Source organism: Leuciscus leuciscus, assembly GCF_965113295.1.
Source record: "Leuciscus leuciscus genome assembly, chromosome: 20".
In the NCBI taxonomy this organism is placed as follows: domain Eukaryota; kingdom Metazoa; phylum Chordata; class Actinopteri; order Cypriniformes; family Leuciscidae; genus Leuciscus; species Leuciscus leuciscus.
Genome location: NC_138744.1, coordinates 13,232,020 through 13,257,674, shown reverse-complemented (window position 1 = coordinate 13,257,674; position 25,655 = coordinate 13,232,020). Strand labels below are relative to the sequence as shown.

Below are 25,655 nucleotides of genomic sequence, written 5' to 3'. Positions count from 1 at the left end.
ACATCATGCATCACTAGCTATTTTTCATTCATACTACAGTATGTGACTGTTGTTCATGAAAATACTTAAAACTGCAGTGACCTTTTTGGCTGTACATAAATGTATTTGTGTTATTAGAATGTAATTTGCAGTTGCATTAAAAAAGTAATCTGATTACATAATGTCCATTACTTGTAATGCATTACTCATTACATCAAAAAGTAATTGATTGCGTAATGCACGTTACTTGTAATGCGTTACTTTACTCGTTACATCAAAAAGTAATTGATTATGTAATGCGTTACCCCCCAACACTGCTCATTTCAGAAGAGATTGAAAACACCTGATCACTAGTTTATCCAGTCTGAAAACATCAATAGATCAATGTAGATTTCAGTCTGAGGTTTTCTCAGAGGTGAGCTACAGTAGAAATGTGTCCATTTTGAACATAATCTGAATTACCATCTAATAATGGTCTAATAAGGGTAAATCGATGTACTCTGGTAGACTAGAGGGAGCGGGAGCGTTTTCAAAATAGTCAGAGTTGGGTTTCCACAGAGTTGTACCTTGATCGTTTGTAGAGATCTTTTGAGGAAATCACGTCCTCATGTTCGTCTCTGCTGGCCGAACGGGAACAAAATCAATTGCGTTTGCAATAATTGAAGCTGTATTATATATTTTTTATATATATTTTAGTTTTCACATGATTTTAAATACACAAAGTACTGTCATAAAGTTACTGTGTTGTTACTGTATTATGTATTATGTATCTCTTCAATAAAAAAAAGATGCAAAAAGTGAGGTTAGTGCATGTATTTTAAGTATTGTTCTTAAGTATTAAACATGTTAGAACATTTCTGGTTGTGTCACACCTTGACAAAGGCTTGTTGCCAAAATGTTGGTGAAATAAAGTGTTTGCAAGTGAGTGTGCGGTCAAATCTCCTTTAAACAAATTTGTTTTCTTTGACCTGCACCACGGATGGTGCGCGTTTTGCTTGAGTGTTTTATTAAGGAACTGTGCAAAAGAGAATCCCATATAAGGCTGGAAAACACAAGCTTGTCAGTCGCTGGGAAACTGGTGGGCAAGGAAGATCTGACTGCTTCCCAAACATCACCAAAGTGGTGCGACCAGATCCTTAAACACAGACTGACTGATGATTGAGTGGGTTTGGAGGGAAAAGAGCTTTGACTGTAATCTCAAGGATGGCAGATGAGGCCCTGTACATTTGGACAGTTAAATACAGGAGGAGCAGTAATTCATGTGGTGGTGTTGAATTCACAGAAGAAGAATGCTGACTCGTCCTGTTCGTACGGCTTCAGAAAGACAAACAGGCAGAGAGAGGAACTGTGAGAGCAGTTTTTCTTTTTACTTACTGTAAAGGTTCTAAACAGAACACAAAAATTAATGTGTACAGTTCGCATAATATCCAACATCTTTTGCCACTTAACACTTTCTTCAAAGCAACTGAACCAATAAAGTTAACTTAAAATACCTTTTTTATACACGGAAACTATAGAGCCCCCTAGTGGTATTTCAACTCAACTGCTAAGAAGTTTAGCTGATATAAAAGGTGTCAAGTTAAAACAGTATCTTTAAAAAAAATCGAATCATTTTTGATTCAGAGCTAGATCCATTGCTTTAGCTGAAAGGCTGAGAGCTGTGAGTTTTTGCTCCCATGCATTCTCCACTACTTTGTACAGTTCCATGGTGGCTTTGGCATCTTCTACTGACGAATGGCCTCTCTTCCCTGTCTGAAAATGTAAGAAGAGTTTCTCAGTGGAAAAAACTGAAAGCCTGTTCTTATTTTCATATAAAAATAGTCTGACTCTCAATCATAGGATTCAAGAGCTGCTTTTGAACTGACTCCAGATTTACTCTGAAATGTCTGACAGCTGAACTCCTCAAAGAACTCTTTGCGGCACAGGTGAAAATGACATCCACTGTGCCACCTTACAAAGTTCTGTGCGGAGTTAAACCCACCTGTATGTCCTTGTCGAAGATAGCTTTAGTGAGCCTCTTCAGAGACACAGTTTGATGCTCGGGCAGTCCAGCTTTCTGGTTTAGCAGTGGAATCCGCGCTGTGTCTCGTGTTTGGCAAGCAGGATGGAAATATTTTAAGGCCTTGAAGTCATTTTGGATGGCATGGCCCACAACCATTTTCCCTTTTAATATCTTCAAGATCTGTGTGCAAAACATATATAAGACTAATCAGACCATTACTGGTTTGTCAATACTCGGTTTTGTTTATTTTAAGCACGCTGAATAAATGAGATGTAATGCAATTAGTTAAGCATTTCAATTAGGCATTAACTGATATGAAAATTTGGGCCGATAATGAGAAGCTGATAATTATTTTCAAATTATAGTCAGTAAAACTAAATAAATAAAAATAGATAAATAAACACAAAAAAATAAAATCAATCATTTTAAATGCTACAGATGAATTTGGGCATAGCAAAATAATAATGTACAGTATGAAAAATGGATATTAATTTTGAGATTTGCTAAATATTACATTAAACAGTGTTTAATGTATCAGATGATGGCAAAGGTGATCTAAATGTAAAAATAGGGGAAATGTACATGAACAATTAAATAGACAACACCAATCAATTAAAAAATATATCTGATATTGGCTGATAACTGATATGGTACTATTACTACATATATTACTACAAACGATTTTAACCTTTCGATACGTTTTTATGGAGATCAACTAGGAATATAATATGTCCACAAACAAATAACATTCTGTGATTTAAAAAAAAAATAAAAGAAAGCCTGACTTTATATAAAAGCTTTCATAACATATATTTGGTGGGCTGCAATGTTCATGTAGCTAAAGTTTTTTTTTTTTTTTTTTTTTTTTTTAAGCAGATTTGCTTGATAAAAGTGTCTGTCTACTATATAAATAAATGGACATGCACATGATCATTTGAGTACAGATGTTATTTCATACCTCTTTTTGTGCCTGATGGAAGGGTGTGGCATTGGATAAATCCTGCCTCCTGACCCCACTATAGCGAGTGCGGAAATCTGTCACAGGATTGACGGGTTTGATAAATTTATCAAAAATAACATCACCGTCGTAGGAAACAATACTGCAGCGTGCGAGTTCACTGTTACACCCCTTCGGTCCTGTTCCCACCATCTCACAGTCCAATGCCACGTATTTTAATGGTCCGAGAGTGCGGGGTGCCGCTTGGTGTGTCGGGTCCCTCTGAGATGTGCTGGCAGTGGATGGAAATGAAAGTGTGGACTGCTGGGAAAATGTATTTGCAGAACTAGGCAGCTCATTGGTTTTATTAGGCAGACAAGAGGTAAATTTAGGAAAAATAGCATCTGGGGTTGATCTCTCTCCTCCGCTGAGCTGTGCATTTTTTGACTTGTTTTTCTTTTGCTGCTGGATCTTTTTGTTTCGATTTTTATTTTGTTTCTCTTTTAACAAACCCTTGTGCTCCAGGTAATGTCTCCTTCCAAGGAAACGATCATGTTTGGCATTTCCTCTGTATTTACCTGATTTGCCTCCATGACCAGGCTCACAAACCAGGTTCAACATAATTCCTGACATTCTTATTCACTCTTAAAGGTTGATTATAACAGGTGTCTTCTTGAAGTTGTCACTCTTAAATGGAGAAAAAAGGACAATGAATGATTGTTAAGACAAGAACTAACAATGTTGTAATGGGATCACACAAGATGATTTTGACAACATAATTTGTCTGTTTAAGATCTTAAACAAGGGTTTTTCAAACTAGGGTCTGGGGACTCCCAACGGTCTGTAGAACAGTTCAGAGGAAAAACAGTATTAAAAAAACATTTAACATAAATAAATAATAAACATAAGATATAACTAACTAAATAGAAAATATTATAATAAATACATTAATAATAACCCCTGTTACAAACAATGTTTTTTAAAGTAACTAGCATCTCTTTACAATATGGGATAAACATACATTAAACGGGGAGATATGATATTTTAATAACCAGGTAGATAGACGTGACATTTTCACTTTTGTTCTAACTAATTTTAGTCTGTGTAATCAAAGAATTAACTCAACTGTACAATCACGATTCACGAGTCTTGTAAATTGAGGGCGAAAAAACAGGTTCGTAAAATCTTAAACACATTTCCATAATCGAGTTTAAGTTAAGTATCACACTGTGTACACCGAAATAAATTGTGCGACTCTATTACGGATAGAATTGCCGGATACATACCATTATTTGCCCCAAAAAGGCGATCTTTGATATTTTTTCCTCTTCCCGTGTTCAAGCCAAGCACACCACATGAATACATGTGCACTTCCGGGTCGGAGGGTTAAGCGAAGTTCGAATCTTACGAACAACTCACTTTAAAGAACCGGATCAAAACTGATTCTGCGATTCAATGTAGGTGATGAAGTACTATTAGAGACGTTTATATACTGTCTATGATTAGAGAAAGTTCCGAAGAAAAAATAAATAAAAATAAAATAAAACAAATGCCATGTGTCATGGTAAGCACATATTGGTCTGTTTATTACGTTTTGGGATATGACCCAGTTCAGTTTGTTGCTGGATTTAACAGTAAGCCTAAACATAACTCCCATTTACATTTGATGTTTTTTGCTAAATCCATTAAAAAAAAAAGTCGTTACTTGAAATAAAATAAACGTTAAATGAAATCAAATAAATTTAAAAATAACATTTAATTTCAGCTAGCTGCCAAAGAAACATTTATTCATTTTCATTAATTTAACTTAATTTACTAAAGTAGGTTAAACTTTAAAAAACATAAACTATATACATTATGTATTTTTTTTGAAAAATTATAAAAGAACGAAAACCATCAAGTACGATTGAACTCTGATTCGCGAACGAATTGTTCAGGCCTGTGTTTTGAATCAGTTCAACCGATTCATTGATTTGTTCACGAAACGGACATCACTGGGAGGCGGTGCTCTTCGCGAACATGTGTGGTTGGAGTGGTACATGTAAACAGAAAACTCATATTACGTTCCAATTAAGTTTCTCAATTCCCTGACTACTCGTAGTATTGAAAGGCACCCAGTTTAATCTGCATGGTATTTTTTAATGTTATAAAAATGTTTGTGGCGACTTTTTCAGAGCAGGAGCAGAGAGAACTAGCCGAGAAGCTGACATCGCTCCTGTCAACCTACAGAGGCATATCAGACTCCTACATAATAGTAATGAATTAACGACTTATTGTACCTTTTTAGTGTTTGTGCTTTATGAACTTCTATGTTTAACGTTTGTCCAGATTCCAAGTGTGAGTGACTAAGTGTAACAGTAAACAAATAATCCCGCACATTTAAGCCGTGGGTTTTTGTGTCAGCTGAGCATGCGCGAGTATACTGAAATATACATGTGAAAGTGTATCGGTGTTTCTCTTTGTCCACACAGGAGTTCTTCAGTGAGAGTTTGTGGGATACTCTGCCTGTGAGCTGGCAGGAAGCCCTTGGTGATCTTACACCCCCACAGATCGCTGATCTGCTGCTGGATAAAGAGATTAAGGACAGGCGGTAAAATGAGTTTATACTGTGTATCTGTCTGTAGTTGTTAACAACACATTGCCTTAAAATAAGATAACCGTACAAAGTCAGAACATTGCTTTGCAATATATCAAGATTTTCATTTAGGAGAAAATGCTTTGAGATGAACAGATGTAGTTATACAACAACTATTAAAGATTTTAACATTTGACTATTTACACATCTTAAAACAGTAAGTCATCAAAATAATAGTTATAAATGTAGTTAATGTAATAAATATAGTGACTAAGTTGAAAAAGAAAGTCATATTTTAGTGTTCTCAAACAGCAGAAAATGCCTCTAGCAACACCAAGATCATGGTTTTGATTATCATGGAATGCATTAAGTGATAAAATATATCTTGAATGCAATGAAAAGTCACTCTGGATGAAAGCATCTGCCAAAAATGTTTGTCCCATATTTTACATTGTGTGCTGAACATCATTTTTTCATACATTATTTGTATGAGTGTTATTTAGTATCATTGATGTACTATTATATACTCATTTGAATTTAAATTTAAGTTTTAAAGTTTAGTTTTTAACATGTCTGTATAGCTTTTATTAACTTTTATTTCAGTTTTAGTTATACGTATTTTTTAGATAACTATGATAACCCTGTATTGTACAAATGTAAACTCCTTAAAAACAAATGTAAATTCCTTAAAATCAAGCATTAAAAATAATTAATATTATAGTGAACTGCATGAGTAAAAAGAATAAGTTACTTCTTTAGAAAAGCTCAACATATTAACTTTTATAAATATTTTTAATACAATTATTTTGTAAATCCATTAATGGAAGTAATTTCAAAAGGGTATTTTCTCTTTTAGGTACCCGTCTGTGTGGCCTCTGTCTTTACTGGCACTGCGGACAGCAGCACATGTGCTGTCGTTTCCACGTAAAGCACCAGGTGGGCACAGTCAGGACGCAGGTGCAGCAGTGCCAGAGTTTCAGTCCAACCAGAGTCAGAGCTCTTTGTTAGGACACATTTTCCGTAAACACGTCAAGCCCAAGAAGCAGCACGAAATCCGCCGCCTAGGCACGGTGGGTACAATATAATGCATGTGATGTCAATGTGGAAAGATTCTGAATGTCATTATGAAAGAAACAACCCTCCAATAAGATCATTTGATACACTAAAGATTATTTAAAACATTTTCTTCTGTTGTGCTCTCTCCTAGCTGGTTAAGAAGTTGTGTGATCAGGCTAACTGTAACTGTGTGGTTGATGTTGGGTCTGGACAGGTACTGTTATGTCTTGCTTCGTTTTGTTATTTTAAATATGCCAATCTTTATATTTTGAATATGCAAATGACCTACTTTAATTAGATCCATCCCTCCAGGGCCATTTGACACGGTTTCTGTCTTTTGGACTCGGCCTAGATGTTACTGGAATTGAGGCTGATCCCAACCTTGTTTCTATGGCTAACAAATTTGATAGACAGCTCCTATTGGTACTCACCAAAGAGAACCAAAGGGTATGACCCTTATAAATATGATATATTAAATATTATATTTTACATTATATTGAAAAAAATATCCTTAAAATGATATACATTATGTTCCTTTAACCTCTTTAGATATTGATATTACTTCATATTGATATTACTTTTCAGCTTGTATTCTCATTCAGACCATGTTTTATTAAATTTTTTGTCTTACTGTGACCCACAGTTTGTTTGTTTTTTGGATGTGCTGTGATATTTCTAATCTGCATTTCTGTTGTAGTCAGGAAAAGCTCAAGGTCTGCATTCTGAACCTGGTCCTTCTCCTCGTCATGTGGTGGGCTGGGTCAACCCACATGCTTCATGGGATGTCTTCGTTCAGCAACTTGTGACAGCAAGTGAAAGTGACAGTAGTATTGGACCAACCACTGGGCCATATGAAAAGAAACAGAGGGTGGAAGATCTGCATCTGAAGCCTCATTCACGCCAAACCAAAGCAGAGGACAAAGCAGAGTTACAAAATACTCTTCAGGCTCAAAAAACTCACATAAATATTTCAGACTCTGTAGCCCAAGTAAACACTGGGGCTTTTCCATCAGGAATGGCAACCGGAATTCTTACCTGTAAAAGCATGCCAGTTACTGATTGTGGTGCCAAAGAACTGGGTAGTTTTGTCCTTACAGGTCTTCACGCCTGTGGAGACCTCAGCTCCACACTTCTGCGCCATTTCGCCAACTGCCCTCAGGTTCAGGTCATCACGTCTGTGGCTTGCTGCTACATGAAAATCTCAACCCAGGAGAACCCAAACCCTCCAGGGGTATTCCAGTCCCCGTTTTCTTCAGAAATCACTGTGGCGGATTCCTGTTCAGAATACAGTTATCCAATGAGCGACTGGGTACGTGGATTAGCAGGGCACCAGTTGTCCTACAAGGCACGAGAGGGAGCGTGTCATGCAATAGAGGACTATCTCCAGCGGTTGAGAGAGGAGAGCGGGTTACTGCGGACACACTGCTATAGAGCCATCTTAGAAAGCATCATCAGAGCGGAGAGGCCCGAAATGCGCAGACCGGGAGTTCAGACCGTTAAGAAAGCCCACGCACTGTCATTTTCTGAGTTAGTTTTTCTTTATCATGACATTTGATAATATTAATATCTTTACAGAACTGGCAAATCTGTGACTCACTCCTGCACTTCAGTTCCTGGAACAGGAAAAAATAAAGAGTTAAATTAAAGTCAAAATCTCAATCATACTTTAAACTGTCTTATTTGAAAATACATCTGAGATACTAGACTGTCGCATTATACTATTGTTTTGTGTTTTATCACAGGTATGCTCGTTTGGCATTGCCACGGGTGGGCCTACCCGCTGATCTCCCGTATGACTCTGTCTGTGTGGAAACAATGCTAGTGCACCAGGGTAAAGTGGTGGTGTATTTCAGTCTGGTTCTTCTCCTGGCACCTGTGGTGGAGACTCTAGTGTTACTGGACAGAATGATTTTCCTGCAGGAGAGAGGTATGTGTCGCAGAGCCAGTCACTCATGAAAAAATGGTCTAATGACCAAACTAGATTTATTTTATGTTGACACCATTGTATTTATTTATTTTTTACATTTTTGGTTACATAATTAAATGTAATATTGGATTATATTATTTATAGTTTTTACAGAGCGGGTAAAACCTTTGTATTTTCACATTTAGGTTTTAAGAGTGAACTCATCCCACTCTTTGATGCTGCTTTTTCCCCACGAAACCTGGTACTGGTGGCCGTCAAGCCCAAAGAAGCATGAAGCTGAGTGAAATAACACACCAAGATATTGGAACCCACGTTCTGTATCACCACATAATTAGGTTTACAGTAACATGAAAGAACTGGCTATAAATTAAAACTGCCACACAAACCATCAGACATTTGGGAACTGAAATTATAGGTCTGAGTTTCCATTTTCCAGAGTAACCCATTAATGGGCCATTGTTCAGGGGTGGTGGTGGCGCAATGGATAAGACACATGCCTTTGGTGTGAGAGACCCGGGTTCGAATCCACTGTGAGACACCAATGTGTCCCTGAGCAAGACACTTAACCCCTAGTTGCTCCAGAGTCGTGCGACCTCTGACATATATAGCAATTGTAAGTCGCTTTGGATAAAAGCGTCAGCTAAATGAATAAATGTTCAGTCATTTTTTGTGAAATTCTTACGAATTCTAATCTTGTAATATATGATTTTGTTATTAAAAAACAAACACAGACATGACACTCAAACTGATTTGCTTTTTTTCTTAATGATCAAATAGATGTGCTGTACAAGGTTGTTTCTCCATTTATAAGGCACAGGATTATTTCACACTGGGAAGAGCTGCCATCATCTGGTGTTTTCACCTCGATTACAAAAGACATTTAAGAATCATTCAGACAAGTGTATGAATATTATATCTATATATTAAACACTGTTCAATGAAAAGGCTGACATTGCTTTTTATAGCCTATAGATGGCACTCTTAAGACAAAATTCAGGACAATATTTGTAGGCCCCCACAATATTTCTGGTACTCCTACTGTAATAAGATGCTCATTTTCAAACTTTTTTTTATAGAAAGTAGGAGTGGCAATGTATTAAGTTATAATTGCAAATATTAATTATATAATTTAATCCTAGAATTCCAAAAGTTTCAATAAATGAATGTTCTTCTGGGTTTATGCTCTTACACGACCTTCCTAACAATTTGTGATTACAGGGTTTAAAATGATTCGCTCTCAAATATCAATTTTTACCAAAGTATTTAATAAAATATAACGTGTATTAAATTTGCTTGACCTTTTAGAATTTTATTTCCATTTATCTCAGGTCCAGGTCTAGAAATCCCTTTCAAAATTCCCTCATCTAGGTTTTCCTGGGAATCCTGCTGGTAAGAATGACATTCGTAAAAAGGCCAATGTCAGTTTATATTTTGATATTTATACATTTTAGCTTATTTTAATGGTCATTTTGTATTATTGTAAATGATTTTGAGTCATATTATGCCCCCCCTGGTTGAGAAACATTGCTCTTAACAAATCATTGCATCTTGTACACTCTTGATAGTTTGCTTCCATACACAATTCTGCATGTCACTATTTATTTTTTTGATAAATGACACTTACAAAATGCAGCTGAAGGGAGACATAGAAGAACATTTAATTCTTCATGCTCTCTACAAAGAATTCATTACATGCCACTGTGAGAGCAGCCACCAGCACAACAAACTCCTGAAAGTCCACCTCTCCATCTCGGTTCTCATCCAAATCAGACATGATCTTCTCCACAACCAAGGGGTCTTTACTCGCCTACAACAGGACAGAGACAGACACAGTCATTCATAATGTTCTTTCAATTATGCACATCAGCCATAAGTGTTAATGCAACTTAATGTGGCTAGAACTTACTGCTAAAAAGTCACCGAGTTCTCCATGAAGCAAGCTCTTGAGCTCGGCTTTGCTTAGCTTGTACTTGTCTCCTTCTTTGGAAGAGTATGTGTGGAAGACTTTAATGAGGCCTTCCATTGCATTTTCCAGTTTCGAAGCCATGTTGTTGTTTCACAAAGTATACTCTGCAAAAATACACACAAAAAAAGAAAAGTTACGCAAAACCTAAGTTTAACATTGCACTTTTAAACACCTGAAAATCTACGCAGATGTGTTAGTGGACTACATGTTAATTTAAGTGCATTCTCTATTCATCCAACAAATATGCAAATACACAATTACGGTTTTGTGAGAATGCATAGCCCTTTTTGATTCTTTAATGCATTTGCACAGACAACTGCTGACCGCAGGGGCCACTTCACCCCCCCACGGGACCCCAAAGACTGGAGTTACACAGCACTGAGGGATCTAATATCTGAACAAACAGACCTTTTGGCACTGGCAGACTGATGACTATCATTAGAGAGAGGGAAGACAGGTATGCATCAATTATTCAATTAGCTTTTTGTATGAACTAAAGGCTCCGAGACGGTTAATCCACCATTAAGCGATGTAGACCCAATCTTTTTTATATTAGACGGCTATTAAATCTAGCATACAATCTGTCAATAATGCAGACATTAACATTTACATTATAGTTAACATCAGATTACGGTCTAAAACAATGCAACTAATTTTAAATGCAACTTTAAAAAATGAACTGTAACCTTCCATCCCATTAGTCAGTCTACAGTTGGTACAAGAACCACTTTCACCTTCATCGGTCACAGTAAATGTCATGCCTAAAAAGACAAAAACTGCCTTATCCGTAAGACATTGAGAGTTATTTATGTTTTAAGAAATAATTCTTAAATAAAAATGCTCTCATCCCATACATTAACATTTGACATCATTAAATAATAATCTTAAGGATTTTAACCTTAAACGTCTCATTTTCAACAATGGCGTATATAAACAATATTTTCAGAAATCAGCATAACGTTTGAAGTCCATAAAAAAAAAAAAACAGTTACCATAATTAACTTACCTAAACAAGAAGAAGTGGTACCTAGCGCTTGAAAAGACGTGCTCATTAAATAGCGTCCATTCACCTGTGCGGGGCAATTAGTAAAGGCGGAGGCGGAGCCTCTTCCAACCGCAGCCCGCACGTATGATGTCATCACGCACGCTCATGCAATCGAAGGTCTACTCATGAGGATCTGCCCAAATAAATCATGTGATATCTCACGTTTATTTAATTAAATAAAGCTGTAACTATGCAAAAATGTTATCTTTTTTGTAGATTCAGGTTGATTGGGACACTTTTCCCCAGTCATCTCAATGGCAAAAAGTGTCCCAATCAACCTGAAATATTTAGGCCTATATATATATATATATATATATATATATATATATATATATATATATATAGTGCAAACCCTGTCTAGGGGTTTCTTCTGTTTGTATTGTTTGATAAAAATGCTTTTGACTGGTATCACTAATCAAGAAAAATATCAAATTAATTCACATTGATTTGGATGATTCCTGACTTGTCAAGGAAGGTATGTGCTGAAACTTGAAACCTGGCTCTCTTGAGGCCAACTAAGTGAATTCTTGGCATCATTCTATCTCAGATGTCACTTGCGTAAAAATAACTCACGTTCACTACAGTCTAGGTTTAATCCATGTGATATTATATCTCTGTCAGGCTAAAGGAATCTGATGTTGCATGTTATGAGGTGGAGTGAAGTAGGCCTACAGTATTGTGGCAGGACAAGTTGGTATTTCATTATCAAATAAATGTGACTAGATTGAATCTATTAATGCTATCTTAAATTGTATTCAGTTCCAATTTTGTAAAAAAAAATTAAATCAGTCACTCTTTAGGTCTGCAGAGAAAAAAGGATGATAAATGCAGTAACAACAACAACACACACAAAGTAGTAATGACTGAGTAAACGTCCAGCACATTTTTTATTGCTCTAAATGTTTCCACGAAAAAAAAAATTTAAAATCATTTGAGAAGCTAGAAATGGCGTGCGAGGCTGCAAAGAGGATAACGTGGATGTGTCATAGCTTCTTGTTTATTTGCAAGCATCCATCTGTTCAGTATTATAAATTGTATGACTAATGCTTTACAGCTAGATAGAACAGACATAAAATCATTATGTAGTGAAATACATTTATGTGACATGGGTGTAAAAAAATAAATACATTTAAGTGTCTGGCAAAAAATGGATGAAAATAGAGGAATTAAAACTGAATATAGTCTGTATTTACAAATTAATTTAATTTTTTTAAATCTTAAAACATGATTTAATTAAATAATTCTATACTGATACAATTGTATACTTTCTGAGCCAATAGTAACCATTTTTTACAGTCTATGATAGTAACACAATTTTATTGAAATAAATTACTTGTTTCAGTAGACATTGGTGATTGAACAGTATTGCAGTTCGCTACCTTAATCAAGATAAGTATACTTGCATACTAAAGTAAATAGAAATGTATTGATTATCACAGTCAACAGTCAACTAGGCCAGTAAATCACTGTCTAGATCTATCTGGTTGTTTGTTTTGCTCACTGACTGAATCTATGAGTCAGAATGAACCTTTTCCAGTCCTTCTGCCACCAATGAGTCAGACAAACCGGTTTAGACAAACCTTAGCTGAACATCATTGCAGAACAGTCATTGTTACTATACTGCATGTCATATTCTGAATAAGAAAAAAATCTGGTCATCTCAGGCCACAGATAACCATATTTATGTCTTTCAAGCAAGTTCTCTCAAAGTTTGTTGACATCTATCAAAGAGCTGATCGCTGGCCTGGTGGCCATCTTCATCTGTACCATTCCTATCTGTAGAATTCTGGTTCTGCGGCAGCTCTATCAAAGAAATCGATCTCACTGAAGACAGACGGCTATGCCGGCTGGTTGTGCGCTGTCTTATTACGTTTGGTTTCCCCAAAACACTCCTCAGTTGAACCCAGAAAAAGCTCTGTTCTGTGGGTTGCTGGGGCCACTCCAGGTAGGTTTTGGTACTGAGCATCTTTTTGAGCTTGCAGAATTTACTGGGAAGAGAAGTTGGATCAATAGGCTCCTTCACGATCAGAATCACATCACTGAACGTCTTTCCAATGGCCCGTTGTTGGGCAAAGTAGAGCTCGTAGTTGCACCACACGCTGTTCACAAAGCTCCGCGATAACACGAAGATTACCTTGATAATTAGAAAACAAGTTAGGATGCTGTCTGTGTTGGTCTAACATATTTGACATTTCTGGGAACTCATAAAATGCTTCAGCACTTCAGATTTGTCTTTTTGATAAAAAAAATTAAAAAAAAAGGTTTATTGTATACGGAAGCCCATTTCCACGTCAGAATAAAAATAAAAAAAATAAAAAAAATCAATAAGGTAATTTGTTAGAAAATTACAATTAGAAATAAAATCACATTGTAGAAAATAAAGCCCAGAATATAAACAAAGCTGCAATAGCAAGATAAAGTTACACTGCAAAGTAACATTGCGAAATATAAAATATATTTGAATATAGTGTGAAAAACAACAGTTCAAAAGTTTGGAGTTTTTTTTTTAAAGAAATGCATTTCTTTTATTCAGCAAGAATTCATGATTAAATTGATCAAATGTTACAGTATAAAGACTTTTACATTTCTTTGCAAAAGATTTCAAATAAATGTTCTTTTTAACTCATTAACTTATTTCTGAAGGATCATGTGACACTGAAGACTGGAGTAATGGCTGCTGAAAAATATTTTAAAATATGTTAAAATAGAAAACAGTTCTTTTAAATGATTATATTTCACAATATTTACTGTATTTTTAAACAAACAAATGCAGCTTTATGGTGCAGCCTCTTCTATAAGAAATTCTGGCTAATCCTTGTTATCCAACTGGGCTTGTATTACATTTATTTCAGAATTGTTGACACTGTATGTATCTTTTGTAAAAAGGAATCTTCAAAGAAGTGTGTGGACGTACCTTGCGACTACTTTCAATATTCTCAATGATGTTATCAATGATCCACTTCCCTGGCATGAAGTCTCTTTCATGGATGCAGAGGCGGTAAGGAGGCTTAGCATTCTCTAGACAAGGGAGCAGCTGGTCTCGGACCCACTCTGCATCCGAGTGGCTGTAAGAAATAAAAGCATGAAAGGTGTAGTCCACAGTCTGACCTGAACCTTCTTTATGGGCCCTGTACTTGGCTCTGATGATCTGGTATGTTGCTTTAATGTACCATGGACCATTGGAAACGTAGCACAGAAGCATGATAGCTAGGACAACAACTACCGTTGTTGACACGGAGATGATAATAACGAGTGTAATATTACAGGTTAAATGACCAGGGAAGTATTGGGATACCCTTGTGTTGAGAAGAAGTTCGGGGTGGTAACACTTGTAGTTGTCCGGCCAGTCTGTGATGGTCACCTTCCCCTTGCTTGTGGTTTCCTGTATGAAGGTGTAGAGATCACAGATACAGTGGTAAGGGTTGTTGCCTGCGGCCAGGACACGTAGACTAGGCATGTCCTTAAAAGACGTCATGCTAACAAGTCCAAATGAGTTTCCATCTAAAGCGAGTGTCCTCAAATATGGATTCCTCCAGCCGGATGGGATGAACTTGATCTTGTTGCCGCTGAGGAGAAGCTCTGTAAGGTTGGATGCCTTATTGAAATAGTCCATGTCCAGCTGGTCTAGGCTGCTGTATGAAAGATCGAGGAAGACTGCAGAAGTGGGGAGGCATTTAAAACAGTCGCTTGTCAGACTATTATGATGAGCGATTACTTTGGTAATGGTCTGTCTCCAAATACAGATACGGTTCCCCATGTAATGCAGCTGGTTGTGGCTCATGTCAATTGTTGTCAGCTTGACAAAGTCCTCTGTCAGAGAAGCCAAGTCACTTAGGCTGGTAAGTCGATTACGGCTGACGTTAAAGGTTTCGAGCTTGTGCAAATTGTTTTTAGTTTCGCATAGAGGGTTATAAATATAACTGTCTCTCAGCTGGTTGTTAGAGATGTCCAGAAGCTCAATATTTTTCATCTCCGGCCACGAATCGCACGGCACACTGTTGAAGTTTACATTCCATACAATGAATTGGCGTACATTATTAAGCCAGGTAAAGCTCCAGTCGAAGCGCATTATATCTGGATTACTGATGTCCCTGTAGAACAAAACAGCAAGAGCATAACAATTATAGATGAGAAGATTTTTTTTATACATACAGATTTATAAGTAGGAATGAGAACCGTAAACAATTTAGTGACTCCTGTTCCAATTTCGAAATGATTCTGATTTCTTAACAGGTCCCCGATACATTTTAGCTGATACAGATAACCGACAATTCTTTATTTTTGAAAGCCGATAACCGATATATTGGCCGATAAATCAAAATTTATATCATTTTTGAGAGCCTGATTACAAAAACAGTCTCACCATTAAAAACCATGTCTCAAGCACACAATTATAATGCTCTCATTATAATTTTATGTAGCTTATATTGCAAACTTGATTATATAAAAACCATTATTTATCGGCTTTAATATATCGGCCAGATTTTCTTATTGGGCCGATAATGACAACATTAAAAATGAACATATATTGGCCGATACCGATATGGTGGCCGATATATCGTAAAAGGTCCATTAACAATTTTCATTGTACTTTTTAAGGTATAAATATTTGGAACAAAGAAATGCAATACCATTGCCAAAAGATGAGAATTTCAATAACATTAGAATAATTATTTGAGTATTTTTTTTTTTAAATCAACAGGAGTTAATTTACTTACGAGAGAACCAGCTGTTCCAATGTCAAGTTTGTCACACTGGATCCCGACGTTTTATTCTGTGAACGAGCAAAATCGATGAGCAGCAGTTCCAGGGCTTTGATTGGACTGATTTGCAGATTTACCAGAGCCATTCTCATAACTTCCTCATTGAATTTACCTCGATAGAATGTTAGGCGTTGAGTCTGTACATACTGCAGGCCATAGAAAATATCCTGTTTACCAGTATAGTACTGAAATTCAAAAAGGTTTCGAAAACGAAGCACATCAAAAGTCTTGTTTGCTATGTCTTTCAGTATCTTTGGAAGCACATCTGGGTTTTTGTCGATAGCTATATCGAGCCACAAGTTTTTTGTGTTAAGGTTGCTGAAATACCCAGGTTCATAACTTTTAAAACCAGTACCAGTTTTAATAGCAAATTTGTCCAATGAGATATTTTCCAGCACAAAAATGTCTTGGCTTCCTAATTTACTGACCAGAGATCCACCAATGGACAGCACTTTTAACTGGGTGAAATTCAAAAAAACAACACCCAGAGATGCTTGTGTGTACAAATTATTAGACATTTCTAAAATCTTCAAATTTGTGAGCAATTCAAGAGCTTTAAAGGGAATTTCTCTCATAGAGTTATTAAATAAGCTCAGCTCCTCCAGCAGAGGGTTTCCCTGAAAGGCATCATCCATAATCAGAGAGATGTTGTTGAAGTTAATCTTGAGGACTCGCAGATGACTAAGTTTGGAAAAATCTTCTTTGCGGATGACCTGTATGGTATTGAAAGACAAGTCAAGCTCTTCCAGTGAGTCAGGCAGTGTTACAGGCACATTATCTAGTCGTAAACCTTTACAGTCAGCTACACGGTCTTTAGATGCTATTGTACAGGAATCCTTGGCTTTAGTTGGCTTAATTTGCAGAAATGCCTGGAAGCTGAGAAGTAGAGCCAGCGAAAAAAGCATTCTCATAGGCTTTTCTTAGATCTGCAACAGAGGACAAAAAAATGTGTTATTGGGATCCTAATCACTCAGTTTCATCTTTCCAACTTTTGTAAGAATAGAAGGATTTTTTGGCTTAATGACATGGACAAGGTTCAGCAAGCAAATCAAGATCAGAATTTATTTATTTAAATGCTGCCTTTACATAAAATAATAATAATAATATGATCATTATATAACAAAAAGAAAAAAAGTATTACTTGTTTTTGGGGGGGTTCATTGTTGTTTTGATTTGCTGTATTTTTTTATTGTTATAGTTTTAAAAAAAGAAGACAATGTTTGTAATAATAATAAATAAATTTTACTTGAAAGGAGAATTTTTTATAACTATAATCATATATGTAATATGTAAGTATGGTTGACAAGAGGAAATGGGAAGAGAGTTGTTGGCAGAACATTACAAATTCTATATCATAGTGTCAGTTTTCAGTTCTTGGAAAAATGAAATTATCTTATTTCAGGGTATTTCGACATTTATATTTTTTTTTTCTAAAGCACAACTTCTAAATGTGATCTTCAAAAATCAATTGCTATGTAAATAATATGAAAATGTAAAATATCCTGTATCCATAATACAAAATTATGTACTTTTACTTTATTTTTGCTATAAAAATCATATTGCGTACCACAAATTAAAAAACGACTAATTAAGAAGCACATCTTACCTTTTACTTGAGAACTTGCAGTTTTTCAAAGTCTGTGTTTGTGGCAGAAGCAAGAATCCACAATGAACCCTCCAATGAGTGCAATGCTCAAGCAATAAATATACATCTTTTTGCCATGTGATTTAATGCTCAAGTGAATATATCTGCCAAGGTCAGAAAGAGGAAATGATTAACCTAATCTCATGCTTTCCTGTAGTAGAACAGACCCTTCATTATTGTCTTAAGTTCCTTGTTGAGTTCCATTAAATGATTCAATGTTTCACCGGCATAGCAGGATTTTACTTTTTTTCTTTCACAAGTTTACCATTGACAGTCTTCCTGTCCATAAACACTAGGTTCAACATAATGTTTTGAGTACTGAATAAATAGATATTCTAAAAGATTAAAAAATATATTTTATGGCATTTTTTAAACAGCGCTCTGTTCTGAAATAATGTAAATTGATTAAACACTTGACACATATTTATTAAATCATATATTCCTAAAACATGTTCCTCAAAGTAAGGCTATATTTTGAATAAAGACCAAAAAGAGTAACAGAAAGAGGTGTAATAGAAATTACCTTTCTAAGAATTAACATACACTTTCACATAAATACATTTGATCAATAGGCCTACATGAATGCATTTTCTTGCTCCCATGTATTTGGAGAATCTAAACTCTACAAGGTCAAGCATTTTTCTTCAATTTTTCAATTATTATAAAAAAAATTTTGTGAGAAAGAGTTTTCACTTTGAGAAACTGTATTTTACCATACGTGGGTTTACTTTATCTTAATCCCAGGTTCAATAGTATCTCAGAATGGCAAACCAAACTAGATTTTCAGGCATGTCTCAATTTACACAGTTTGATATAAAAGTAATAATTAAACGTTGGTCTAAATTTAAAGATTTGTGAATACATGTCATTACAAATTTAGTAAAGCAATATTGCTAACAATAATACGACACCTATAAAACATCTAAAGCTTTAAAACATGATGAAATTCTTGAAATTCCTTTTAGCCTACTACTCGGCTACATTGTAGGCTACTCAAGCAAACACAAATAAAGTTTGGAAAAAAGTACACCTGGGCTTTATCCTTAAGCAGTCAACAAGTATTTTGGAGATATTTTGAGATATCAAACGTGCAACAAGATCGCTACTCACAGCGGTAGGTCATATATCTCACTGACACTATAAATATTGTGCCAATAAAAATGAGCAGGAGTTACGAGGAGGGAGAAAACGATGTTTATAAAGTTCCTTCCGTTAGTACACAAGTCGTAAGATTTGATTAATTTGATAAACGTTTGAAGACAAACATACGCACACCTACTACAAACAAACACAGGTGGTGTGTAGCCTACAGACTGATGGTTTTAAAATCGGTAGCTAATTTTGCAATAGGCAAAATCACGATTTTCATCGTTCGGATTTCATGCTTTATGAATAATCCTCACATGTACATCATAGCTCTTATCAAATTAAAGAAAAATAGCGGCTTACCTCAGAAGTTTCCGCAGTGGACACGGAAAATATATCAGTGTCTAAAGAGGGAATTCAAGCACATCCTCCTCCTCCTCCTATCAACTGTCTCTGAGCTCCTCGCTTCAGTCTGTGTGACTCTGTGACTGGTTGTACAACCCAGACAGTAAGTTACTGCGGCGATGAACCGCCCAGTTAATGGTTCAGTTATTCAGCTGTGCGGTAGTAGGCTATATTAAACACACAAACGATTGTTGGAAAGCTAATCAGGCCATCATTTCACCCTCAAGTCGTTGTGTTTGGCGGAAGATATATTTACAAGATATTTTGAAGAATGTTTTGGATACCATTGACTTCCATTGCACAAAAACACACCACATTTCTCAGAACATCTTAATATGTAAAACAATATTTTTTGAACTATTTAAGCCTTAAAGTCATGAAATCAATATTGCGGTATTTATTATAAATGATCCGTGCTCATCATTGATTGTTTTTATTTATGAGCCCTTGTAATCTTTAAAGGGGTGGTATAATGCCCCTTTTTGCAATATGCAAAATAACTCCCAGAGTGTGTATGTGAATTTTTTGCTCAAAATACCCCCCAGATATTTTTTTTTACAACATGTTAAAATTGTCCCTTTAAATGCAAATTGGCTGCTGCTCCCGGCACAGAGGGCGGAGCTTCAACAACTCGTGCTCTGATTACAATGATGGCGAGACTCAAGAAGTGACAACATGTAGAACGCAACAGGACGTTTCTGAATGGTTAGTTGATGAATTTATGTTGCTGATGTGGAGTAACTTCAAGTCTTTGATTAGCATATTATGTCATGATAATCTATAAAATCGCTCGTGTGGGAATTCTGTTAAGATGCATACAGAGTGATGTGCTATTGCGTTTATGTTGCGTACTGTATTGCATGTGCGACAGCTTGAGCAGACCAGAGAATGTCTAATATGGCGAGAAGTTTCACTCTCACTACACTTCCGGCTTCTGAACTGGTTGCAGTTCCACTCTGATTCCATATGAGGGCGCTCACAGGACGAGTGCAGAATGAATGGAGGTCAATGGCGGTATACCCCTCTAGTAATTTGAATGTTGTATTCGAAAGGAGATGCAAAGAAATTACACATTGCTGGGTGTTAGATTTTTTAGAGTCACTTATTTGATTTAAAAAAGTCTTTCAAAATGTCAATGACGTCAGAATGCTGACGTCATTAGCAGAATGCTAGCGTGTTATGGGCAACAACAACTCAACCTGTAAGAAATCAAAACGACATAAGTACTCGTTCATTCAACTTTCGACCTAAAACCCATGTTGAACTTGCAAAATCTACAATCACATCTGAGATTTCTCAACGGCAATCGGGTGAAAGAGACAAATTTAGCCGTCTAGCCCCATTGACTCCCATTCATTTTGCACTCATGGCGAGCGCCCCCAGTGGAACTCTGGTGGTACTACAACCAAAATTCGGTACAATAGGGCTTAATAGGGAGTGGACAGGCTCTCCGTAGACGGGCTCTGAGCAGACTCACAAATGCTGTAGGCTAACAACTCTTCCTCCTCTCAACATTGACTGCGTGTTCCCGGGGGCGGTTGTAGTTCTTAAAAAACGATTTCTTTAAAAGCAAATAACTAACTTTGCTTTGAACTTTGAGCTTTGTAACTTTGCAGATGTTGTTTATGCTCAAACAGCAACACACACTAACTAAAGTTTGAAAAGTGAAATCATAATCAACCACCCCTTTGGTCAAAATAGCTCCCTCTACCTGTTGCAACGTGTTTACTGGCGTGAGGGCGGGACAACCTGTCACTCACATGAGATCACAGCAGTACCAATCCACAGCGATTTAATTCAACTCCCAATGGACAAAATTCCAATCAAAGTTTCCATTTTTTTCTTGTTCAAGAATTCGTTTCACTTAGTATACACCATAATAGGGAAGAAAGGACTTTTGCTTCTAATGTTTTTTGCACAATCTATTCAAATGTAATTTGCCGACGTGTTTTATTCATATATCAGACACACATAGCGGAACTATAAAGTTTACTCTATTATTATTCTTCTCCCAGTTCAACAGCCACTTACATTCATGTATTTCGGGAGAAACTGGGGAATTCAGGTGCTGTAAATGAACTGAACTGCTCTCTGAACTGCAGCGCTCATCTCGTTATAGATCAAGATAATTTATAAAGGTTTTTAAACGAAGAATTTGAATATCAGATAGTTGACATGGTAAGCAAGTTTGTGAATATTTTTAATAAAAAAAGGAAAAAGGAAATAAAACGAATACCGAGCGATTCATCTGTTAGTTATTGTGGCTGCGGTGTGTCACGTGACAATCATGACGCGTCGCCATGGAAACAAGGGGTTAGTTAAAATATTTTTAACTTACGCGTGAAAGGGTTGATTTAAAAAATATATATTTTCTAAGTAGACAACAATAGCCCAAGTTTAGTAAAACATTTTTTATTGAGACTATAACAAATAATTCTGCATCCATTTTTAGGTGTGCCAGCTGCCACTGTGGGTGGCACCGGCACACCCGTGGCTACGCCCCTGCTTGGGAGGTATGTAAACTGTTCAAAAGGGAAATAGCCTGTGGGAAGAAACTGTTCCTGTGCCTAGATGTTCCTGTGGCCAGTGATCTGAGTTGCCGTCTTGATGGTAACCGTTCAAACAGGTGGTGTCCAGGGTGAGTGGAGTCTGTGATGATTTTACCTGCTCTCTTCCTCACTTTGGAGGAGTACACGTCCTGGAGGGTTGCCAGGGGGGCACCAAAAATCCTCTCCGCAGTCCAACATAATCAGTTGTTTTCTGGAGCTTAGGGAAGGCACATTCAAGAGTCACCAGAGCCATTCGGACTGCCTAAAGGCCAATTTATACTTCTGCGTCGAGTCTACGCCGTAGTGTACGTCGTAGGCTACGCACGTAGGCGACGCCATCGTGAGCATTTATACTTCTGCGAATGTCTGTGTTGCTCTGCAGTTACACCGCCGAAACGCTAGTTGGCGCGGGTGGGTTTTAATGTTCCACTGTGTTTACATTCCTCGCGGCTGTCTAAGCAATGGCGACTGAAGGAGTCATACAGATGGCTGTATTTCCGCACTTCTTCAAGCAATCTCTCGGTCACTTTCCATGGCTCTTCACTGATCTTCGGAATTTAAAAATGGCGGGCGGGCGGTGCAGAGTGCAGAAGATCATTCTGGAAATGCGTAGGAGGAAACGCGATGCTATCCAGCCGACCAATCACAGATCTTGCGGTCCGCGTCGCCGCGACGCGTAGTTACATTTTTGAGGAGGTGCGCGTCAGGGTACGGCGAAGGGTACGACGTATGGTACACGTCAATGCATATGCTACGCCGTACCTTCTACGCGCACCCGACGCAGAAGTATAAATTGGCCTTAATAGTGTTAACACAGGGAGACAGGTTAATAACAGCAGTATTTAATCACTTAAATCCATTAAACATCTTAAAAGCAGCAACCTAGCACTGCTGAGATTATACTCAGTGAATTTAGATTAACCCTCCATTCAGTGTACATCTGCGTCTGTAGCCGGAGCCATCGGCCCTGTTTCATGGTGGAGACTAAAGGCCAATTTATACTTCTGCGTCGGGTGCGCGTAGAAGGTACGGCGTAGCATACGCATTGACGTGTACCATACGTCGTACCCTTCGCCGTACCCTGACGCGCACCTCCTCAAAAATGTAACTACGCGTCGCAGCGACGCGGACCGCAAGAACTGTGATTGGTCGGCTGGAGAGCATCGCGTTTCCTCCTACGCATTTCCGGAATGATCTTCTGCACTCTGCACCGCCCGCCCGCCATTTTTAAATTCCGAAGATCAGTGAAGAGCCATGGAAATAGACCAAGTGATCGAGAGATTGCTTGAAGAAGTGCGGAAATACAGCCATCTGTATGACTCCTTCAGTCGCCATTGCTCGTAGAAACCTAAACTCAAAATAGCCGCGAGGAATGTAAACACAGTGGAACATTAAAACCCACCCGCGCCAACTAGCGTTTCGGCGGTGTAACTGCAGAGCAACACAGACATTCGCAGAAGTATAAATGCTCACGACGGCGTCGCCTACGTGCGTAGCCTACGACGTACACTACGGCGTACACTCGACGCAGAAGTATAAATTGGCCTTAAGATTATACAGAGAAGTTACTGGTCCTAAAATAAACTATAGTCAAAAACATCACTTCTATCATTTAAGGTCTGTATTATTATTATAAAGACTTCTTTAAAGTCATTGAATTTACTTTTAAATTCAAATTGCCCTCTAAATGTATAAAATCTTAACTGCCTGTAGCAGGATTTCTTTTAACATCTCCATGTCTATGATTGATTTTCAACTGAAACTCTGTGCTTCACTGTAAATAGCTCATTAACACTTATGATACAGGCTCAGATAACAGCTTGTAACTGACATTGAATGAGAGAGACTCTGAGACATTCAGGACTGGTACACTGCACTCTCATCCACTTTTAACATAGTTTCATTTGACTTTCTTTTGACTCTAGCCCAACTTAATACATTTGCCAGAATTTACATGTGTTTTCAAACAACCATATTTTATATTTGTCTTTTGCCTAGTTCTCTAGTTATTCTAGTTCTCAATAACGTTTCACATTTCATCTCAGTTTTAGTTGTCAAGTTCTCAATTACTTTAATGTATTTTTCTAGAACAAAGCAACAGGATGGGGGTTTGATTGGATTGGTGATGCCTTCCGCAATGCTTTTGGTAATATCTTCGGACCCATACTTAAGCTCTTGTTACCAGCAATTGCTGCCTTGCTCATGGCAGTAATTATGATTGGATGTTTGATCAAATGTATCCAAGCTTGTCTAGGAAGGTTTATCAGAAGCATTGTCTGGGGAGGCATTGGAAGGAGAGATATTGTAGAGGAGGAGGAAGAAGAGGAAGACCCTCACTATGAGCGGTTGCACCCGGCCCACCGGGGGCCGTTGCCCCCTGTCGGCAGAGGACCGTTGCCCCCGATCAACATGGTGCAGTTGCGCCTGGCCGAGCGGTCAGTGTTAGTGAGTGCCTACCATAATGTTTTTGTACCCCATCAGCCAAATGCAGTTGCTGCCAATCAGCCGATTAGTGAGTAACTACTGTGATGTTTAAGATTAAACAATTTTAATGTTTTGGTCGTAGAACATTTACGACCACAGGGTGGAATTGCAGTAGATTTTACTTAGATAAGATTAATTATGTTACTAACCATGAAAATCTGAACTTAGATTTTCATCTTATGATAAACTGTTTATTACTCTTCCCTTTTTTATGTCTGATGGTGACTAACTTTCCATTCCAGATCTAACAATAAAACAGGATAACTTTTACTTCCTTTTATTTAGGATGTAGCCACCAGACGAACTTTCGATATGATCTAACCCTCTAACAAACTTTTGACTCAATGTAACCTAGGTCGATTGGGACTTTGAAAAAGGACTCAATGTCCTTTTTCTTTTGACTATATTGTGAAATGATTGACTGAAATATTAACCCCTTACAATGTTTTTGATATTTTGCTGATGTAGCTAACAAAGGGTAATGAAGGGGGGGGCTTGCTTTAAACAATTTAACCAATCATATTGATAGCGCATGACATGTTAGTTATGATGATTCTATTTTGATGTGTCTGGCTTTACCCTATAAAGCCTATTGTATTCTTATGTTGGGCCGAGAATCTCTGAGTATTGCTCGAGAACTCCCGGCCGTTTGAATAAACCATCTGAGGGACATTTACTGAAGTCTGTCTCGTTTATTATTTATGCTGCGCAGCAAGAAAACTAGTTAGTAAGGGAAAACAAGTTAGACTAGGTGACTTATTGAGTGGGGACGTCGATTTGTAGACGAGACCCAGATATTGAAAGGGGACGTCGATTTGTAGACGAGACCCACATAGTCAGATATAGGGAAAAATCCATTACAGAGTTTATCAATCTGCAATTAGGATTCACACTAACTTTGAGGAGGCCAGCACTCACCACTTGTGATGCATCTTTTGCAGTTATCATTGTAAATCATCCGTGAGATTAGTCTCTCTATATCCACTCAGATGTTTAGTCTTTAAAACAACCTGCACTTATTATAGATCTTTCCTTTAAAAGGAATTCCTTAAGTCTTCAATCTTATGACCTTATTTTTTATCTCCTGTTCTTTCTTAGACAAAACCTTTCATTTCATCACCTCTAGTTGAAATTTGTATCATTTCGGCTCTTTCTTTTTTTGGAGCAAGTCAAGTTGTTGTTTATCTTTCCAATCAGAATCAAAACTCTTTCTAAACATCTTCTTAATTTCTGCAA

The 25,655-nt window shown here is 37.2% G+C and overlaps 4 protein-coding genes across 6 annotated transcripts; 1 reads left to right on the top strand and 3 right to left on the bottom strand.

Annotated features, from left to right (window-relative positions):
* Positions 1 to 1,325: 1,325 nt before the first annotated feature.
* Positions 1,326 to 4,296, bottom strand: isg20l2 (interferon stimulated exonuclease gene 20-like 2). Its single transcript, XM_082148985.1, has 4 exons — positions 4,205 to 4,296; positions 2,940 to 3,605; positions 1,961 to 2,161; positions 1,326 to 1,731 (listed from the first exon to the last, which is right to left on the bottom strand). Exons 2-4 carry the CDS (start codon positions 3,549 to 3,551, stop codon positions 1,588 to 1,590), a joined length of 957 nt encoding a protein of 318 aa, XP_082005111.1. The 5' UTR covers positions 3,552 to 3,605; positions 4,205 to 4,296; the 3' UTR covers positions 1,326 to 1,587.
* Positions 4,297 to 4,910: 614 nt separating this feature from the next.
* On the top strand, positions 4,911 to 9,926 carry mettl25b (methyltransferase like 25B). 2 transcript variants are annotated; one of them, XM_082148810.1, is made up of 8 exons: positions 4,911 to 5,172; positions 5,390 to 5,508; positions 6,350 to 6,563; positions 6,701 to 6,763; positions 6,862 to 6,996; positions 7,247 to 8,076; positions 8,292 to 8,476; positions 8,662 to 9,926. In XM_082148810.1, the coding sequence occupies exons 1-8, from the start codon at positions 5,047 to 5,049 to the stop codon at positions 8,748 to 8,750; spliced, it is 1,761 nt and encodes a 586-aa protein (XP_082004936.1). In that variant the 5' UTR covers positions 4,911 to 5,046; the 3' UTR covers positions 8,751 to 9,926. The 2 variants fall into 2 exon arrangements, 1 of the variants encoding a protein (XP_082004936.1); XR_014200500.1 differs by lacking the exon at positions 8,662 to 9,926 and having other exon boundaries at positions 7,247 to 8,184; positions 8,292 to 8,430.
* A 132-nt stretch (positions 9,927 to 10,058) lies between these two features.
* Positions 10,059 to 11,537, bottom strand: s100a1 (S100 calcium binding protein A1). Its single transcript, XM_082148811.1, has 3 exons — positions 11,449 to 11,537; positions 10,383 to 10,546; positions 10,059 to 10,283 (listed from the first exon to the last, which is right to left on the bottom strand). Exons 2-3 carry the CDS (start codon positions 10,521 to 10,523, stop codon positions 10,134 to 10,136), a joined length of 291 nt encoding a protein of 96 aa, XP_082004937.1. The 5' UTR covers positions 10,524 to 10,546; positions 11,449 to 11,537; the 3' UTR covers positions 10,059 to 10,133.
* Positions 11,538 to 12,466: 929 nt separating this feature from the next.
* tlr18 (toll-like receptor 18) lies at positions 12,467 to 19,574 on the bottom strand. 2 transcript variants are annotated; one of them, XM_082150986.1, is made up of 5 exons: positions 19,345 to 19,574; positions 17,857 to 18,230; positions 16,206 to 17,176; positions 14,402 to 15,578; positions 12,467 to 13,621 (listed from the first exon to the last, which is right to left on the bottom strand). In XM_082150986.1, the coding sequence occupies exons 3-5, from the start codon at positions 17,159 to 17,161 to the stop codon at positions 13,178 to 13,180; spliced, it is 2,577 nt and encodes an 858-aa protein (XP_082007112.1). In that variant the 5' UTR covers positions 17,162 to 17,176; positions 17,857 to 18,230; positions 19,345 to 19,574; the 3' UTR covers positions 12,467 to 13,177. The 2 variants fall into 2 exon arrangements, with proteins under 2 accessions (XP_082007112.1, XP_082007113.1); XM_082150987.1 differs by having other exon boundaries at positions 17,857 to 17,999.
* Between the last annotated feature and the right edge of the window lie 6,081 nt (positions 19,575 to 25,655).

Coding starts and splice junctions, on each gene's coding strand:
- isg20l2 (XM_082148985.1), bottom strand. CDS start 3,551: ATGTCAGGAATTATGTTGAACCTGGTTTGTGAGCCTGGTCATGGAGGC. Junction 2,162..2,939: donor TCCATCAGGCACAAAAAGAG/GTATGAAATAAC, acceptor TTTTGCACACAG/ATCTTGAAGATATTAAAAGG. Junction 1,732..1,960: donor TCTTCGACAAGGACATACAG/GTGGGTTTAACT, acceptor TTACATTTTCAG/ACAGGGAAGAGAGGCCATTC.
- mettl25b (XM_082148810.1), top strand. CDS start 5,047: ATGGTATTTTTTAATGTTATAAAAATGTTTGTGGCGACTTTTTCAGAG. Junction 5,173..5,389: donor TATCAGACTCCTACATAATA/GTAATGAATTAA, acceptor TTGTCCACACAG/GAGTTCTTCAGTGAGAGTTT. Junction 6,764..6,861: donor TTGATGTTGGGTCTGGACAG/GTACTGTTATGT, acceptor CCATCCCTCCAG/GGCCATTTGACACGGTTTCT.
- s100a1 (XM_082148811.1), bottom strand. CDS start 10,523: ATGGCTTCGAAACTGGAAAATGCAATGGAAGGCCTCATTAAAGTCTTC. Junction 10,284..10,382: donor AACTCGGTGACTTTTTAGCA/GTAAGTTCTAGC, acceptor GTCCTGTTGTAG/GCGAGTAAAGACCCCTTGGT.
- tlr18 (XM_082150986.1), bottom strand. CDS start 17,161: ATGAGAATGCTTTTTTCGCTGGCTCTACTTCTCAGCTTCCAGGCATTT. Junction 15,579..16,205: donor TTGGAACAGCTGGTTCTCTC/GTAAGTAAATTA, acceptor TTTGTTCTACAG/GGACATCAGTAATCCAGATA. Junction 13,622..14,401: donor ATATTGAAAGTAGTCGCAAG/GTACGTCCACAC, acceptor CTAATTATCAAG/GTAATCTTCGTGTTATCGCG.